At 46.2% G+C, this 17,653-nt stretch overlaps 1 protein-coding gene across 1 annotated transcript in view; it reads left to right on the top strand.

Annotated features, from left to right (window-relative positions):
• The first annotated feature begins 1,121 nt into the window (after window positions 1-1,121).
• The window catches only part of LMCD1 (LIM and cysteine rich domains 1), a 56,991-nt gene continuing 40,459 nt past the window's right edge, over window positions 1,122-17,653 (top strand). The window contains exon 1 of the mRNA XM_006070770.4: window positions 1,122-1,282. Within this exon, the coding sequence (XP_006070832.3) occupies window positions 1,241-1,282 (42 nt within the window). The 5' untranslated portion in view covers window positions 1,122-1,240. The remainder of the gene's footprint in view (window positions 1,283-17,653) is intronic.

Genomic DNA, 17,653 nt, shown 5'->3' with positions numbered 1-17,653 from the left:
AATCCTCTGTCTAGGCTAGGATAATGGCTCTAGGAACCCAGGTCTGTAGAACTGGCTTAATAGATGTGGGTTTATAGGCGAGCAGCATGGCACAGTGAGTCCTGGTAGATTTTGACTTATAGGACTTGTGAGATGTTGCAAAAGACTTCATCTCAAGGATATGAGAAAACTTGCTTGTCCAGACCTGCATGACCCAATTAATCTAAAAAAAAAAAAATTAATTTCTTAGTTTATGGATCATTATCCTGAGCACCTTCTACCCAGGTGAAATCTCAGCCTCCCTCTCCCTGGTTAAAGCCTCACTGAAAAGTCCAGCTTTGAACCACTGACCCTCTCTGATCATATTCCCTCATCTCTTAAATGGGAGTGATCATCATCATCATCATGTTATAATAACACTTGTGATAATTATGAGATTGTCATGAGAAAATAGGACTCCAGGAGTGAAGATGTATATGTTGGCATTTATAAAATCAGGACAGTGTTCTCTCCCTCCCTGAATCGGGACGATTTACACGAAAGCAAGTTATAAAAGGCAGATGAATATTTTACAAACATTAATTTTAAAGAAATCACGACTCACTGGAATCTCACCTCCTCTCCGGTGATTGGCAAACTTGCCCAGGTTTGGGAAAAGCTAACCAGCTGAGTCAAGCTGCCGCCTACACAACCTGCCCACCCCCGCTCCCCTCACACCCTCCAGACGACAGGGCAGAAAGGGTGGGCAGGAGAACACAGCTCAGCATTTATTTTTGGACCCAGCTCACTAAAAATACCCCAAGCCTCCCTGTTTGATCACTCTCCCTTTTGACCTGAATGGATCGCAGGGCCCCGGCGGCCCGCTCCACCCTCGACCCATTGTCCTTTAAAGGAGAAGGGCGTGGGGACGGATTCCTGCTGCTCAGGGACAGATGTGCGCCACCCGGACAGGCAGGGGCCGCGGCCTCACTGACGTCAGGGAAGCGCTCAATCGGCCGCAGCCGCCCGGCCGGGCCCGAACACCCGAAGGGTTGGGGGGGTACCCGCGAGCTGGGATTGGCTGGCCAAGTGCAAGCGCCCGCGCCGATTGGCTGGCGAGGTTTTAGAGGGAGTCCCGCTCTCCAATTAAAGGGCCCCGCCGCACCCGGCTGCGCACAGAGCTCTCCCTGGGCCAGCGATCTTAGCCATTCAAGCACAGCTGTCCCCACTGCACGCCCTCGCGCCTAAGCCTGAGCAGCCAGGCGCTGTCTGTCTGAAGAGGATGGCAAAGGTGGCCAAGGACCTCAACCCGAGAGTTCAGAAGGTGAGCTGAGATCTGTCTGTACTTAGGCAGACTCCTTATTTTCCCATTTCCCTCTCCTGTTTGAAGAGGCTTTCGTAGATGTATGGAGAAAAAAATTCACTAAATTCCAAGACTTTATAGAAAATAGAATCGTTGGGAATACAGGTTTGAGCTAACAGGCACATACCCCAAATGCTACTCTTAAAAGCCTTTGTGTAAAGTATTTGCAACGGATCTTGGTTCTTTGATGATGCTAATTAAAATTTAAATAAGGTAAAACTTTTTTCTTAAATGTTAACTCTGTGCTTTTGGAGGAGTGGGCAAGGAACCCTACCCTCCTCCTCCAGTGATTGAGGTGAAGGTGGGAAGGGGTAATATTTACTCACAAGGAATCTACCCCTTTGCTCTCATCCCAACATTTTCTGTTTTTCACACACACATACAAAGAAACCAGTTTCTTTAGTTGGTGTTGGCAGTGGCGACAGTTCCAGCACACGGGAACTAATTTCTGTCCCCAGGGTCTTCACTTTTCCCTTTCAAGAAGGGCTGGCTGGGAGCCCAGAAGGTCATGGGTGAATGACTGCCCGAGGGGCCTGCAGCTGTGCCCTTAGCTCCAATCCCTGATGGTTACTTACCTGCAGACAGTGGGGGGCGGGGGCGTGGAGGGGGGAGGTTGTCACAGGCTAGGGGCTAAGAGGACCTGTGAACTGGAAGGAAGCCCAGAGACAGCCTAGACCAGTGAAGAAACTGAGTCTCAGGGTCACAGAGAGTTGGTTCAGGGAGGCAGTGGAGCCTATAGGAAAGCCTTAGGCAGGGAAACCCCAGCTGTGCCACTTTCTAGCTGTGCAACTTTCTAGCTGCACCACAATGACCAACCACGTCCATCACCTTTCTGAGCCTCAGTTCCCTTATCTCCCATAGAGGGATGTTAGGCCCCGCCTCCCTCACAGCAGCAATAATAGCTATGGTACCCCGTAGTGTTCTCTCCCAAAGTAGTTATTTTTAAGCTTAAACTCTGATTTCAGGGAAAATCAGAGTTTTGGTCTTTCAAGGCAAAGTCCCCTGTAAACATTTGCTATTACCTGGGCAAGGCGGGATAGAATGAGAGGGGGAAAGAAAAAGAAAAACTATGTCAGAATCAAAATGCAAGTCAGCCACTTAGAGGTGCAGGATTTACGCATCTGATTTACGACTGTACCACTGCAAGGCTGACCTGCCCCAGACTCCCACACAGAGTCCATCGGACCTTCTGAATGTGTACACCAGGGCAGACTTCATCCAGAGAGCATCTCTCTGGAATGTTCCTGCCCCCCACCCCCACCCCCGCTTCACAGTTGCCAGACTGTTCGCAGAATCCAGTCATCTCTCCTTCTCTGGAATTCTCACAACATGTTAGACCTTAGTAAGCTACCTGTCCTGTTAATTTCTACCTACTAATGAGTCAGGCACGCACTGCTCTTACTTTTCTACCCATCTTTCTAAATTCCTGGAGGGACAAACCTTTCTTGCTCATCTCTGTTCCGACGCAGGCTGCCACGCACAGCATGACTCAACGAGTGAACCAGCTAAGACCATAGTGTTCGCAGACAGTACAGTCTATGTGTTACTGTTTTCTAACTTGTGGCAGCTCCAACATATTTGTGTGTCTGAACTGCCTCCCCAGATTCAGCCAAAGTAAAAGAGTTCAGAGCGAAAGGGGCAGTGTCTCATTGTCCAGTGGTACATCGGATGATTCAGGGTGGTTTTATTACAAGCTGATGGACAGTTAATGTGTGAAGGGAGACAGGAGACACGGAACCTCTCTCCTCAGCACAGCCCAGGTCCCCACTCGGAGGAAGCCTTGTTTTTATTTTCCTTTGCATGGGAGAGTGTGATTATCTGGATTAGAGGTGGAACACAGTCTCCTACTTGTCACCCTCTAGTGCCAACTTCCTTGCCCTGCAAAGGGTTTATTTTCCATTTAGATCCAATTACAGGCTTAGTGAAAGAATGTGGTGGGTATAGATGAAAGGGCGGATATTTTTTACCCCTTGGGACTGTGACAATCAGAAGGAGGATCACCACATGGGTGATGAACCCAGGTCCTCCACTCAGAAAGCCGAGGGAAGGGAAGGGAATGGGGGAAATCTCTCCTTGCTGAGGTGTGTATCAGCAGTTAAATGCTGGGTTGTATCAACAGCGTGCTGCAGAGCTTTTATGGCATATTTACTTTTTAAATCTGCAACAGTGGTGGGTTTGCTAACATTTGGCTTCAGGAGGCATAATCACACTTAGGCATTTTGAAGCAATTTCATAGACTCTTAGAGCTGCAAGGGACCGATTTACAAAATGAGAAATGGTTTCAAATGGCCTCCATGAGGACTCCGCTGCCCTGCACCCAAAGGGAGGGGGGCCACAGGGAATCCCAAGAGCTGGAAAGCCAGAAAACAGTCTTTGAGAGAGAAAACATTAAAATCCCCAAGTTGGGGCAGCCTTTGAGATTATCTCCCCAATTCCAGGCAGACAGGGGGACTGGCCATGGGTCCCATCCTTAGTTCATGCCAGGGTATAGAAACAGTCCCTTCCCTCCTCCCATCTGCACTGAGCCAGATGCTCCCATTGGTTACTCTTGAACCCTGGTTTGTTTTTCTACTGGGAAAAAAGTTTCCTAGCATGGAGATCTTGTTCCCTGAGAATCAGGAACTAGCCAACATTCCCTGGTAACAAAAAGCCTGGAAGATCAAATGCCATTCTCTTGATGGAATCAACCACCACTGTGGGTGTGTTCTTCTCTGGTTTATTAAGTCATCAGTATTCTTGTAACCAGACTGGGGTTCAAATCCCAGCTCCACCACCTACTAGCTTTGTGCTCCTGTGCAAGCTGATTAACTTCTGAGTCTGTGCCCTCATCTGAAAACTGAGGAGACACTAAAAGCATCTCTCTCCCAGTTCAGTTCAGTTCAGTTCAGTCACTTAGTTGTGTCCAACTCTTTGCAACCCCATGAATCACAGCACGCCAGGCCTCCCTGTCCATCCCCAACTCCCGGAGTTCACTCAAACTCACGTCCATCAAGTCGGTGATGCCATCCAGCCATCTCATCCTCTGTCTTCCCCTTTTCCTCCTGCCCCCAGTCCCTCCCAGCATCAGAGTCTTTTCCAACGAGTCAACTCTTCGCATGAGGTGGCCAAAGTACTTAACTTTCCTTCCAAGGGGCCCATAATCATTAAATGAGCTGATGTATACAAAGGACTCAGCACCTGAGTGCAAGTAGACTTGGCCGTTATTATTGTCGGTGGTGGTGGTTGTATATTTCAGTGAGCGTGTGATTGCTGAATGGAGTCTTTTGGTGAATGAGGACATACTTTTCTTCTTCAGATGACTGGCCCATCTGAAGAGCAACTAATTTTCACTCAACTGAATGAAAGCCAGCGGCCTTGATAACCTAGAACAATGACCGATGACCTTGTCTTCATTCTAGCCTAACACATACAAAATCTGCTTACACAACAGAGATCATCGGTCAGTGAGCATTTCACTCTGGAATCCTGGAATAGTTAGGCCTAGAAGGAGACATGGAGCTCTTCTCACTTTATAGATATAGAAACCGAGACCCAGAGTAGTCAGGTCCTTTCTCTGAGACTGCTAAGAAGGTGGGCCGGGGCCCAGTAGGCTCTGCAAGAATACAGGCTCTTGGCTGCCAAAGAACCATTTGCAGGAATTTAGAAAGGACTAGAACAAAGAGATCTGAGAGCATGTTCACTGCTGCCTGTGTGCCTGCCAGTGGACCGGCTCCAGAGGGTTCTATTTCTCACCCCTCAGCACAATGTCTGAGGAGCATGAAAGGATGGTTCGTCCAAGTGCTTTGCCAGGGTCAGCTGGGCGTCTCCCTCCACCCTTCTCCACATCACGTCCCTCTTGGCTTTCCTGTCCTCCAGCTTCACCCTCCCCCCCGTACTCAGCCCTTCCTGCTTTCACCTCCAGTTCCTGCCGTGTGCAAAACTGCTGGCACGCCGCCTGGGTGAGCCGATCCAATGTCAACACAGCTCCTCGAGAATTGTCCTTGGCTCCCTCCATCTTAGAAATATATTAAGCTGTCATTTAAAGACTTTAATAGCCAAATCATTGGAGACATGCCCATAGGTGTATAAGCAACTTGGCCCAAAGAGAGCCATATTAAAAAAGAAAGAAAGAAATTATCCAAGTCCTGAAAGCTCTCCCCAGACAGATGGCCGAAGCCATTGCTCATACACTGAAGATGCTTGTCATGTCGCACAGACGTATTCAAATATGTGGGGTTAGGGATGACAATTGATTCGCACCAATACATCTGCCCCCTGAGGTGGTGGGGGGCAGGGAAAGGTATCTTGCAGATCAGCTCTAGGCTTTATTCTAGCCATCTCAGCTCCAAGACCTTCTCCTGGCCCAGAGCTGACCAACAGTTCTACAAGCAGGGCATGGAGTGACTTTGGCATTCCCCTCTGAAGATCCCACAGTTTGATCTCCTCTCCATGTTAAGTGGCCAGAGGTGATGAGGGAGAAAAAGAATGAGCTGGATTCAGCAAAGGCTGGGGACCAGGAGGAGGGGCAAATGTACAGACTCACATGGGCATCTTCCTTTCCCTCCACTGCCCTGGCCACTTCCAGGGAGGGTTAGATCAGGAGCAGAGAAGTCAGGGAATAGTACCTCTTGTAACCCACCCTCTAGGGTCAGCTGGGCTCCAACAGAGAGATGCCATTTGCCTTTGCAAGGGAAAATCTTTCTTTTCAACTTGCACATTCAAAATAGTGTGTTTATAATAAAGTGGAAATCGGTCCTGAAAGCACAGACCTTGGCAGTCCTTATCTCCCCCATGTTCATCCAACACCACTGAAATATGTATGATAAGCAGAGTTTTCTGGCAAGGGGACAAGCTGTCACAGTAACGGCAAGCATTTACTGGTGACTTTGGACAGGTCGCTTTTCCTTAGAAGGGGCTGACTTTGAATGACGGCTGGAAACTTCGTTCCTCCTGCCGTCCACTGACCTTTTCTGGACCCCAGACTGTCTCCTAAATAACACATGATTATGGGAAAACAGGACACAAACGCCATTCCATTGAGAGCAGAACTGGGGAAGAGCTTTTTGAGACCTCCACAGGGAAGAGACAGCTGCTGCTCTCTACGTGCCTTCATTTGCAAATAGTCCCCCTTCCCCTTCATTTGCTGACTAGGAAGATTTGTCTGGCAGCTGCTGCTGTGATCGCACCAGGTGCAGGGCCACCAACCACTTCCACTGGAGACCCTCAAGGTCGTACCATCTCCTTCATTTCCCATGCAACTTTCAGTCCTGAACCCATTCTTGGAGCTCTGTTGTTCAGTCCCTAAGTCATATCCGATTCCTTGTGACCCCATGAACTGCAGCATGCCAGGCTTCCCTGTCCTTCACTATCTCCCTGAGTTTGCTCAAACTCATGTCCATTGAGTCAGTGATGCCAGCCAACCATCTCATCCTCTGTTGCCCCCTTCTCCTCTTGCCCTCAGTTTTTCCCAGCATTAGTGTCTTTTCCAGTGAGTCAGCTCTTCTCATCAGGTAGCCAAAGTATTGGAGCTTCAGCATCAGTACTTCCAATGAATATTCAGGGTTTATTTCTTTTACAATTGACTAGTTTGACCTCGTTGTTGTCCAAGGGACTCTCAACATCTTCTCCAGCACCACAGTTCGAAAGTGTCAATTCTTTGGCACTCAACCTTTTATATAATCCAACTCTCACATCCATACATGACTACTGAAAAAAACCATAGCTTTGACTATATGGACCTTTGCCGGCAAAGTGATGTCTCTGCTTTTTAATACACTGTCTAGGTTTGTCATAGCTATTCTTCCAAGAAGCAAGCATCTTTAAATCTCAGAGCTTAGAGTGTATCAATGGCCCAGATCTGCAGAAGCTCCAGAACTGTCTTCTATAAAGCTTTTCAAGAAACAGTGAAATAAGTCTAGTCTCCTGTGTGGACCTAGACTATTCTAGTGGCCTAAACTTGTATTTGGTATTTAGGCCTAAATATTTGATGTGGAATTTCAGTTGGGCTTTCAGAAAAGCAGAAATAATAGTACAATCACAGAGCTTTGGAAAACCCCTAAATCAACCCTTTGTTCACTGTCTGCTCTTCTATATGAGAAGTGCTTACCTGCTTTCTCAGGTTGTGTTGGTCTTACTTTCATGATCCATTTGGACTCTGGTCCCCCCAGAGATCCGCACAAAGATTCATCTGTTCTCTGCTAGGATGGACAAGTTTGGGGAAAGGCAAGGGAAGGGAAAAAAGAGAGACATCTTTTGAGTACACTCAGGATGCCTGAAGTTTTCTCTCGCTTGTTTCATTTAGTCTTTAGGACTACATTGCAAACATAATGATGTCCTTTTTACACATGAATAAATGAGGACTGAGGGTTTCAATGACTCGCCTAAGATCATATAATGACAGATTAAGAACTCACACCCATTTTTCTCTGACTCTAAAACTGAAGCCCTTTCCACTGCAGGAAGACACCAGAAGGCTTTTGTCAGAAGCAGAAGTCTGGTGGAGAAGGACTAGGATTACTACCTCAGGCTTCACACACAGATGAAGGTCAGCCCACTGCTGACGGTGATTCAGGGATGGCCTAGCATTTGCCAAAGGTTACCAGGCCTCTGTACCTCTCTGATATTTCTTGGCCACAACCAGGTATATGCTGTCATCCACACCAAGTCAAAGCCATTTCCCAGGTAGAAAAGAAAAACTTCTTAGATCTGTTCCTTCCTGGTTTTCTAGAAGTCTGCTAGAACTGTCTAGAGAGGAGGCTGGTAGAGAGACAATCTAAGGGATCATATAATAGTATCCAAAAATTACTGAAGAAGCAAGGACACTGGACAAAAAAAAAATCCTAGAGATCCAAGCTCCAGAGCTTCCAGGAAATTCTATCCTGGGGATAAGCTTGGCCTCTGGAATGCGTATTCTCTACATGCCTGGTCAGCCTGACTCACGGTCTACCCAATAACACAGGAATCAGGACCAAGTAAAACATAGCCCGAGCCCCCACCAGGACATGCTTTAAAAGGAAATAAGATTGCTGAGGGAGAAGAAACCAAAGGCTCTATTTGGCAAGTCACTCTTTTTGTAGGACAAAGTTGGCGCCAGGGTCCAGCCCGTGGCAGTTGTTTTAAATCCATATGATATGTGTATGTATTGATTTTTCCCCCTCCTCCTATTTTAGAATATGGATTCCTTTGTAAAATAAATCTTTGGAGAAAATGTGAAGGAATCATTAGATAAAAGAGCGGAGAAGAATCTACTTATCTGCTTGGTCAGTCCCTTCAGGTGGCAGAGGGGACATGGGGGCAGAATGTTATATCCAAAATTTGCATGTGATGTAGCAGAGAGGCACTGGCTCACAGCATCTTGAAAGAATAAAGAAAAAGGTATCTTCTCTGTTTCATCACTTCCATGCCAAGGGTCCCCTGACTTCATGTCACCCTCATACCCTCAAAGCTCAGAAGGTCAGGTGATCATTTTGGCTGTGAATGTAGCTTTGGCCACACAGTTTAAAGGCCATTTTGAGAAGCGGTTAAACATGCAACCTTTGCAGGCATGGAGACCTAGATGTGATATGTAGTTCTGCCTTTTCATGGGTCTGCAACCCAGTTGGGCTTACTCCTCTCTGGGCCTCTAGTTCTTCATCTGAGAAAGAGAGTTAATAATAGTTCTATATTTAAGCAATAGTCTAATGAGAAAGCATGTAAAGCACCTGGATGCATAGCATGTTCTCAAAATAACATTTCCTCCTGCTGCTATTGGTACCCTCTTCTCATCAGCCCCAGCACAGAAATCCTATAGGAAGTTAAGTGCTAGAACGTGGAAAACCAAGTTCATCTTACTGACGTCACAGGTGGCTTCTGAGATATCAGATTGCAGGACCTTCTCTTTGTAGCTAAACTTAGACCTGGCCATAAATAGACCCGGGTCACAGCATCTGCAAAAATCAGGACAATGGCAACAATGTGCCTTGGGTGTCCGGTTGCTACACTTGTAAAAAGTAGTCCTCTTCACGGAGACCATTCGTTGGTCCCAGCTAGGTGATTTTACCCAGGCACTTAGCCACGCCAAGCCTCGGATGTCTTGCTTTTTAAAACAGCACAATAGTCACCATTTCTTGATTTAGCAGATATTTATTTAATACCTATTACATGCCAGGCACTCTGCTGAGCACTCAATACAAGACAATGAATAAGAAAGTTCTAGTCCCTGCCTTGCAGACTTGAGTCCAGTGGACTGTGTTTCACATGAAAGTATGAGAAGAGGGAAGATCTCTGGAAAAGGGCATGGAAACCCCCTCCAGTACTCTTGCCTGGAGAATCCCCATGGACTGAGGAGCCTGGTGGGCTGCAGGCCATGGGCTCACAAAGAATCAGACACAACTGAAGCAACTTGGCACACATGGGAGGGAAGAGCCAAATCATGTCAGGTTCTATTACTCTGTGTTTTCCTTGACCTCCTCCATCTCACACAGAGACACACAGACACACCGCTCTTTTTCTCCTCCTTTACTGTCTGCCCTCGGATTTGAGCGTTGCACACATCTGAGCCACTCCCAACCCCAGTCATCTCTACAGTATCAAAGTGATGTACGTATGTCAATTCTGCTCCCGGTTGTTGCATTTTAATAGGGCATTGAGTGAAGAGAAGTCTGGGAAAGGCAATGACCAGTGAACAGTGGCCCCTTCAGCCCCGTTGCAAACACACGGTGGTAGACCAGTTGTCTGTGCTCAGCCCATGTCCTCCAAGGCAGCTCAGCACCCCAGGCTCTGTCCTTTCAGATGCTGGTGTCAGGGGCACCAAAGAGCAAGAACACAGGGTGAGAGCTCTTGGCTGACTAATGCCCCATAAGAAACCTGCCTTAGGAAGGTAACAGCTATTTGGGCGGTGTGACTAAGAGGCATTTCCACATACTGATTCACGGCTGACCACCAAGGTGACTGACCCAGCTAGTCCTCTGGCTAAAGAGTCGGAGGGGAATGGAGCCCAGCCCTGCCCTCATCCTGGAGGAGAGCCACCCACCTGCCGAGGGACACCTGTGCTCCCCACCCCCACTTTGGCCCTGTGGTCACCAGTGTCCTTGTTAAGGGGTCTGGCTCTGATGGGGCGAGGGGTCAGCATTTGAGGCTTATTTTAGAGAAAGTGTGGGAGGGAGATTTGGTTTTTACTCTTGTTAGCATCAACAGAGGAGAGGGTTTTTTTTAAACAGGGATCTGTGGATAGAATTGATATTATCCAGGAACAGAAATGAAGAAAAATAGTGCATCCTTATATACCTAACCTCTAACCAAAATGAAACATTTCTTTTTTTTTTCATTATAAATGAAAACAAAAGCCCTGGCAGTGTAGCATCCTCTGTGCCTTTTTTTTTTTTTAAAGCAAATAAAGCTATTGAATGTGACATTTAAGTTAGAAAAAGATAACTGGCTACAGGCCCTGTGTCCTTCATACCTACGGAAATCTGATATTTTCATATACTATTACAGCCAAGAGAGATGCCAGGCATACTGCTCATACTCATGCTTATTCTGAAATAACAGTCATTAAATCCATGACTGGTGCTGTTAATTAATTTAACAAAGGCATGTTATGTTACTAAATTACAGATTAGCTTTTACATATTGATATTATTTCCATAATATTCATTTTCTTTGTAATCCTACATATTTTCATTTGTGCTTTTAGAACATGGTTCTAAGAAGGGACACTTTCATATCAGACAAAAGGACACAAACAGATTAAGACTTCAGTCAAAAAAAAGCTCTAACAATACTCTACATAGACACACACAAATATTTGCATACATGCATATGTATACACACACACACATGTGGGTTGAGTTCTGAGGCTCTGGGATGGAGTACACACACTGAGTTCAAATCCCAGCTCTGTCACCTGCTTCCTATCTGGGTAAATCCCATTACCTCTGAGCCTCAGTTTTTTCATCTATTGAATGGGCCTAAAAGTTGTCCTCATGACAATAACCTATAAAGTTCCTAACACAGCATTTGACAGCTCCTGAGTGTGTGTTTTTGAACTGTGGTGTTGGAGAAGATTCTTGAGAGTCCCTTGGACTGCAAGGAGATCCACCCAGTCCATTCTGAAGGAGATCAGCCCTGGGATTTCTTTGGAAAGAATGATGCTAAAGCTGAAACTCCAGTGCTTTGGCCACCTCATGCGAAGAGTTGACTCACTGGAAAAGACTCTGATGCTGGGAGGGATTGGGGGCAGGAGGAGAAGGGGACGACAGAGGATAAGATGGCTGGATGGCATCACCAACTTGATGGACGTGAGTCTGAGTGAACTCCGGGAGTTGGTGATGGACAGGGAGGCCTGGCATGCTGCGATTCATGGGGTCGCAAAGAGTCGGACACGACTGAGCGACTGAACTGAACTGAGTGTGTGTTACACATGAGTCATCATCACTATTGAAAGACCCAATGAAAGTAAAATGTGCAAACATTATTCTGGTGAAACTCATCACCTCCCTCTGATTTGGCCAACTTTAAGAATTCATTCTGTGCAAACACATATTCCATGTAATTATTATAAGTCAGGGGCTGAGCTGGGAAGCAGAGAAGTAAAAAGGAAAGAAGTCCCAGAAGCTGATAGTTCGAGAGATGGAACAGCCAGCCCGGCCACCAGAGAATCAAAGCCTTGATCAGAGGTTCAAATGAGGGAGTGAGGGAGATCAGAGAGGAAGTACTTAACCCGACCTGGGGAGGTCAGGGAACGCTCACCAAGGAGGCGACATCTGAGCTGAATGTTGAAAGACAAGGATGAATGAATATTATGCTTGGGTCACAGGCCAGTGTTACGAGTTCCAAGTCTTGACACGCATGTTCTCAGTTTTAGTTGACTTCTAACTTGAGAAATATCATCCATCTTCAACTACACAGAGATACACTCCTACATATCCATCCATCCATCAGGCACATCTTGTAACTTTCTCATCTGAGAACTTGTCCCTCTCGCCTCTCAACCAACACCCTTGGGATGATAGGATAGCACAGCCTGCCAAGCTGGCATGCTTGAGACTCCCAAGCTCAGCAGAGGAGTTACAGCAAGCTCATCCCCACTCAGTTTGAAGTTTTACAGGAAGATGTAGATTTGTGATTGAAGGGAAAAATAATAATAACTGAGGATATGCAACATATATGGAAAGAAAGAAAGAGAGAGAAACACACATTCACACACACACACACACTCACACACCCTCTGTGAAATCCAGCATACTCTGCCTGTGAGCAGAATGTGAAAACACAATTGTGAGGACCAAAGGATGGAGTGTGTACCCCAAGTTTTATCCACCTTCCAATTCTGAAGTCATTCAGCTAGTAATTAGAGGAAAAGAAATTCCACAGAGAATTCCTTGATAAACTATGAGAAGGAAAATCAGGAAACCTGAGTAAGAATGATCCCTTGCATCAGAACAATTCCTTCAGGTTTCTGACTTGGTCTGAGACTGTGGGGCCCCTTCCTGCCATGATTCTGAGCAGGTAATGCAGCACAGTGAAAACCGCGTGGTTTGTATATCGAAATGCCACTGGAAAAATTGTGGGCAGTTGATTTGTGTCAGTTGCAGATGGTATGTTAAACAGGTTGGGGTCGGGGGAAGACAGATGATTCCCTGCCAATTATCTGGAAAATGAAATTATGGGGACCGCCCCTGGGTTTGCAAGGATCTGACAAAGAGGTGAGGTTTGATGGAAAAGCTGGGTTTCCTCAAGTCTGCCCTCTTTCACAGCCTACAGGCACAAACAGCCCACTGGGAGAACACACTCTGTACCAAGATTCACACTAATTAGAAGGGCTGTTGCCACCTGCCGGGTACCTCCCTTGAACCCTACTAGGCCTCCCAGCAGGTAGGAAGTCACCCGAGAAACATGCTCTGACCTCAATCTTGACCAATATGTAGGACTTGGATGGTGAACCAGATATGAGAAAAAAGTAGCCATTGCATCCCTGAACTAAGGAAACAGAACCAATGGGCGAGAGGGAGGTTAGGTTCAGAGAGAGAGATTTTAGCTCGAAATAAGAAAGAGCTAATAATTAAAGGAATTAAAAAAAAAAAAACTTGATCTTTTGACGAGGTCTCAGTGCTTATAAGTGGTTCTCACAACATCTGGCCACGTGTTCCATCTCCCATTTAATGTGGGATGGGGTACTTGGACAAAATCATTTTTAAGTCTTTCTGAATCTGAAATGCTAAGACACCCTGAGTTCTAATCCTAGCTCTTCTTCCAACGAGCTCTTTCCTGGCCATTTAACTCCTATCCCATGACATCTTTCTTGTGTCTACATCCTCCATTCGTGAGCTCCTTGAGAGCAGAGACAAGGCCTTACTTCTCTTTTGTGTCACCCCGGAAAGCCAGGCATACAGGAAGGGCTCAAAAATATGAATGGAGTGAGAAGGAAATGAGATGGAATTGGGATACAGGAGAGAGAAGGAGAGGCATCAAAAGAAGTAAGAGCAAATGTGTTTTCCTTCCTGGCAGAGACAAGGAATCCTGAGGGGTAGACAGGGAGACGGAGAGGAGCAGGGCAGAGGACATGGAGAGACATGGAGTAGAGTAGTCTGGACCAGCAACCTCTCCCAAAGCCCCACACACGCTGCTTAATCTAAAACCTTCTGATTCGTGGGCCACAGTCAGAACTGGCAAGATGGGAAAGGGGCCAGAAGAGTGGGAGGAAGACTCCTAGAGAGTATTTAGGAAGGATCCTAAGATGAAAAGGAACTGAAAGTGAGGGGGGAATCAGAAAGGCACCCTCCCAGAGCAGCCTGAATTTTCCATGTCTGGTGCCGAATTGTATCATCCTCCTTCAAACTCATCTACACAAGGGTGGACTTCAAGGTGGCAGAGGAGCCAAGCCTTGACGTGCTTCCTGCCTTCAGACAGCTAACACAGACCTCCATCTGAACCTTGAAGCGGGCCCCCTGTTTCTGGCGGGAAGCCTCTTGAGAACAAACTCCCATGATTTCCCTGGTCCGGGGAGACAGATTGGCTGGGATCTCTAAACAACAGCAGCCACATCTCAGAAGGGTTGGCCCTCCTGAGAGATAAGATACAGCAGGACGACTGAAAACTGGCTGAAATTTAGTCCAAAGCACTCATAGCTCACACCGATATCTACTTAAAGTTTCTAGTCCTTGATGAATATTTATACCAAAATAGGGCCAGTGGAAATGTTCCATCTGTGTGGATTTTTAAGAGTTTTGCCTTTCCTCAGCCACGTTGACCAAACTCAGGAAAGTGGTGGAATCGATGCCAAGTACATGCTCTTTGAAGTGCAAGAATAATTCTGAAAAGGCCCTGGACCCATCATATTTCTTCTTATCCTGCAGACTCAGAGTTGGCACTCCCTTCTTTAAAAATGCATAATATCAACACCTCTCAGTGCTTTATAATTTTGGCCAGTCTTTGACACCCTGCTGACCATGACCACTTTTTTGAAAGAGCGGATAAGCCTATTCAAAGTTCTGCTGGGTGAGATTGTTTTGTTGGTTGACATTTTCCCCATCTTTTGAAAATCTGAATGGCCCAGTTCATCACTTTAATTCTCCTTTTTACTTTGCTTGCAGAGAAATGGCCCCAGATTTTCTCCTCAGTTTTTTTAGTCATTCCATGCTCCTCAGAACCAAAACACCAGAAACTTGAACCAGTTATGCTCTTGGTATGAGGAGCAAAAATAGAAGCCTTGCTGTACTTGGCATATGACCTGTACTTACCACACATGGGCTGTGTGTCAGACATTGGGCTACATAGGGTTTTTCCCTCCTCTTTACATAAATCCCATTTTACAGATGAGTAAACTAAGGTTCAGAGGGATGAAGTAAATTGCCACTGTGACAGAGCTAATGTGATGAATGGGAATTAAATGTAGACAGTTCAGTCCTCAGCAACCCCCTTCCCTCTAAACCATTTCTCATCTACACCAAACATGTTTCTAGGGTTCCACAATGTTGGGCCATGAACTTGTTGGTCACAAGATGAATGAAGTTGGTACCCAGACATGCATCAACAGTGTGGAACCACGTTAGTCAGAATTTGTCTCCATTTTCAGTCCTTGCACCTTTTGGATTATAACCAGGAGAAAGTCTCCACCTGGTGCTCATAGGGCCTTAATGCCTGCATCACTTGCCCAGCGGCACTTGGAACAGATAGAGAGCAGTCCTCAGGCTCAGAGCTTTAAAACAAGAGTATTAGCTAGAATTTAATGGTGTTGGTTCATATTTATTGTATTTTTATCATTACCTCTTATTTTTTCAAAACAAGCGGCTTTTTAATGAAATATAGTTGATTTACAATGTATTAGTTTTGGGTGTACAGTGGTTCAGTTATACAACGTGCGTGTGTGTGTGTGTGCACACACATGCACATACACATATGCGTGTGTGTGTATATATACATATATACACTTTTCAGATTCTTCTCCATTATAGGGTATTACCAGATTTTGAATATAGTTCCTTGTGCAATACAGTAGGTACTTGTTGTTTATCTCTTTTATATATAATGGTGTTGCATGTGTTATTTCCAAACTCCTAATTTATCCTTCCCTGCCTTTGTTAACCAGAAGTTTGTTTTCTATGTCTATGGCTTACCTCCTATTTTTCTAAAGTGTAAGGAAAAAGGGTTTTTCAAGAAATATGTTTTTAAAAAGTGATTTCTTTGAAGAAATATTAAAAGTAAATAACCACAGAGATGGTATACTGAGGATAGGACTCAGTAAAGAGGAACATAGGGCTTCATAAACATCTAATACTTGATAATCCCTGATCTCTATAGCACTTAACAATTTGCAACATCTCTTATGTAAATGACCCCCACTGGATTCTTACCACAACCCCATGAAGCTGTTAGGGATTATGATCCATTTCAAAGATGAGCCGTTTAAAATATCAAGGTTCAGAGAGCAGAAACGGCTCCCCATGGTCACACAGACAGTGAAGAAGCACCCAGGGCTCAGGATCAAGTCCAAGATCAATGGTGTCTCCTCCAGTGTTCTGCCAGCACATCATGTCAGGGCAGGAGGGAATAAAGGGGTACTCCAAGGCAACTAATCAAGGCCCAAAATGCCGGAGAACATCTGTAGAACTTGATGACTCTCTTGATTGGCCTGAGTTTTATAAGTTCCCAGTGATTGTATACATTCTATTTCATGGACAAGCCTAAAGTTGCTCTATTCTAGTTTTTCTAGAGAAGCCTGACTTTCTCTTGCTAGTGACTCACTTTTTAGACGGTTCCAAAACTGGTTCTCCTGTTAGGAGAACATGTCCAACTTTCTGGGGTCCACTAAGGAAGGGATGACACAAACTATAAAAGAGGAAAAGCCAGCTTCTGCCCAGGAAGAAGGACATTTCTTCCAGCAGTTGACCAGGGTTCAGACTGCAGGGCCAGGTGACTGGATGGGCAGGGAGTCCGTAAATATGGGACAGCCAGTGGGGTTGGATGACCAAGGAGGTGAGTTGGCATTTCCATCAGTCCATCCAGGAAGAGCTTGCAGGAGCAGAACACACTCCTGAGGATGATGCTGCGAGCCAGAGGGAAGAGTTTGAGCAGATTGATGCCTAAGACAGAAGCGTCCTGAGAACCAAAGAGAGACCAGAGCCCAGCACTAGAACCCAGGAAAGGGGAGGGCAGCAAGTGAGGGAAGCACACAAGGGCTGGCCAGGCAGGTGGGGTGATCAGGGGAGGCTAGAATTCTGGAAACAACAGGAAACCAAGGTCGATCTTTCTTCTTCCAACTCAAACTACAGGCATCAGCTTCAGGTGGAAGATCACTATTATGTGTTAGCTTTTACTGCACCAAAAAGCATTGTGCTGTGCGTAGTCGCTCAGCCATGTCCAACTCTTTATGACCCCATGGACTGTAGCCCACCAGGCTTCTCTGTCCGTGGGGATTCTCCAGGCAAGTATACTGGAATGGGTTGTCATGCCCTCCTCCAGGGGATCTTCCCAACCCAGGGATTGGACCCAGGTCTCCCACATTGCAGGCAGAGTCTTTACCGTCTGAACCACCAGGGAAGCCCAAGAATACTGGAGTGGGTAGCCTATCCCTTCTCCAGGGGATCTTCCCGACCTAGGAATTGAACCAGGGTCTCCTGCATTGCCGGCAGGTTCTTTACCAGCTGAGCCACCTGGAAAGCACCAAAAAGCAGTGCTCAAAGGCAAAACTGAAATTGTTGCAGAGGAAGCTATTGATACCCATGTTTACAGAGGCAATACCAGGCGCAAGGCACTACCGTAGGCACTGGTGATGGAGCATGAACTAGACACACAGGGACCTTGCCCCCAGAGAACTGACAGCCCAGCAGGAAAAAATGACATCAGAGTGTATATAATCATGGGTATACCATGATT

The sequence above is a fragment of the Bubalus bubalis genome, chromosome 21 (genome assembly GCF_019923935.1).
Source record: "Bubalus bubalis isolate 160015118507 breed Murrah chromosome 21, NDDB_SH_1, whole genome shotgun sequence".
In the NCBI taxonomy this organism is placed as follows: Eukaryota; Metazoa; Chordata; class Mammalia; order Artiodactyla; family Bovidae; genus Bubalus; species Bubalus bubalis.
This window is presented reverse-complemented; position numbering and strand designations above follow the sequence as displayed.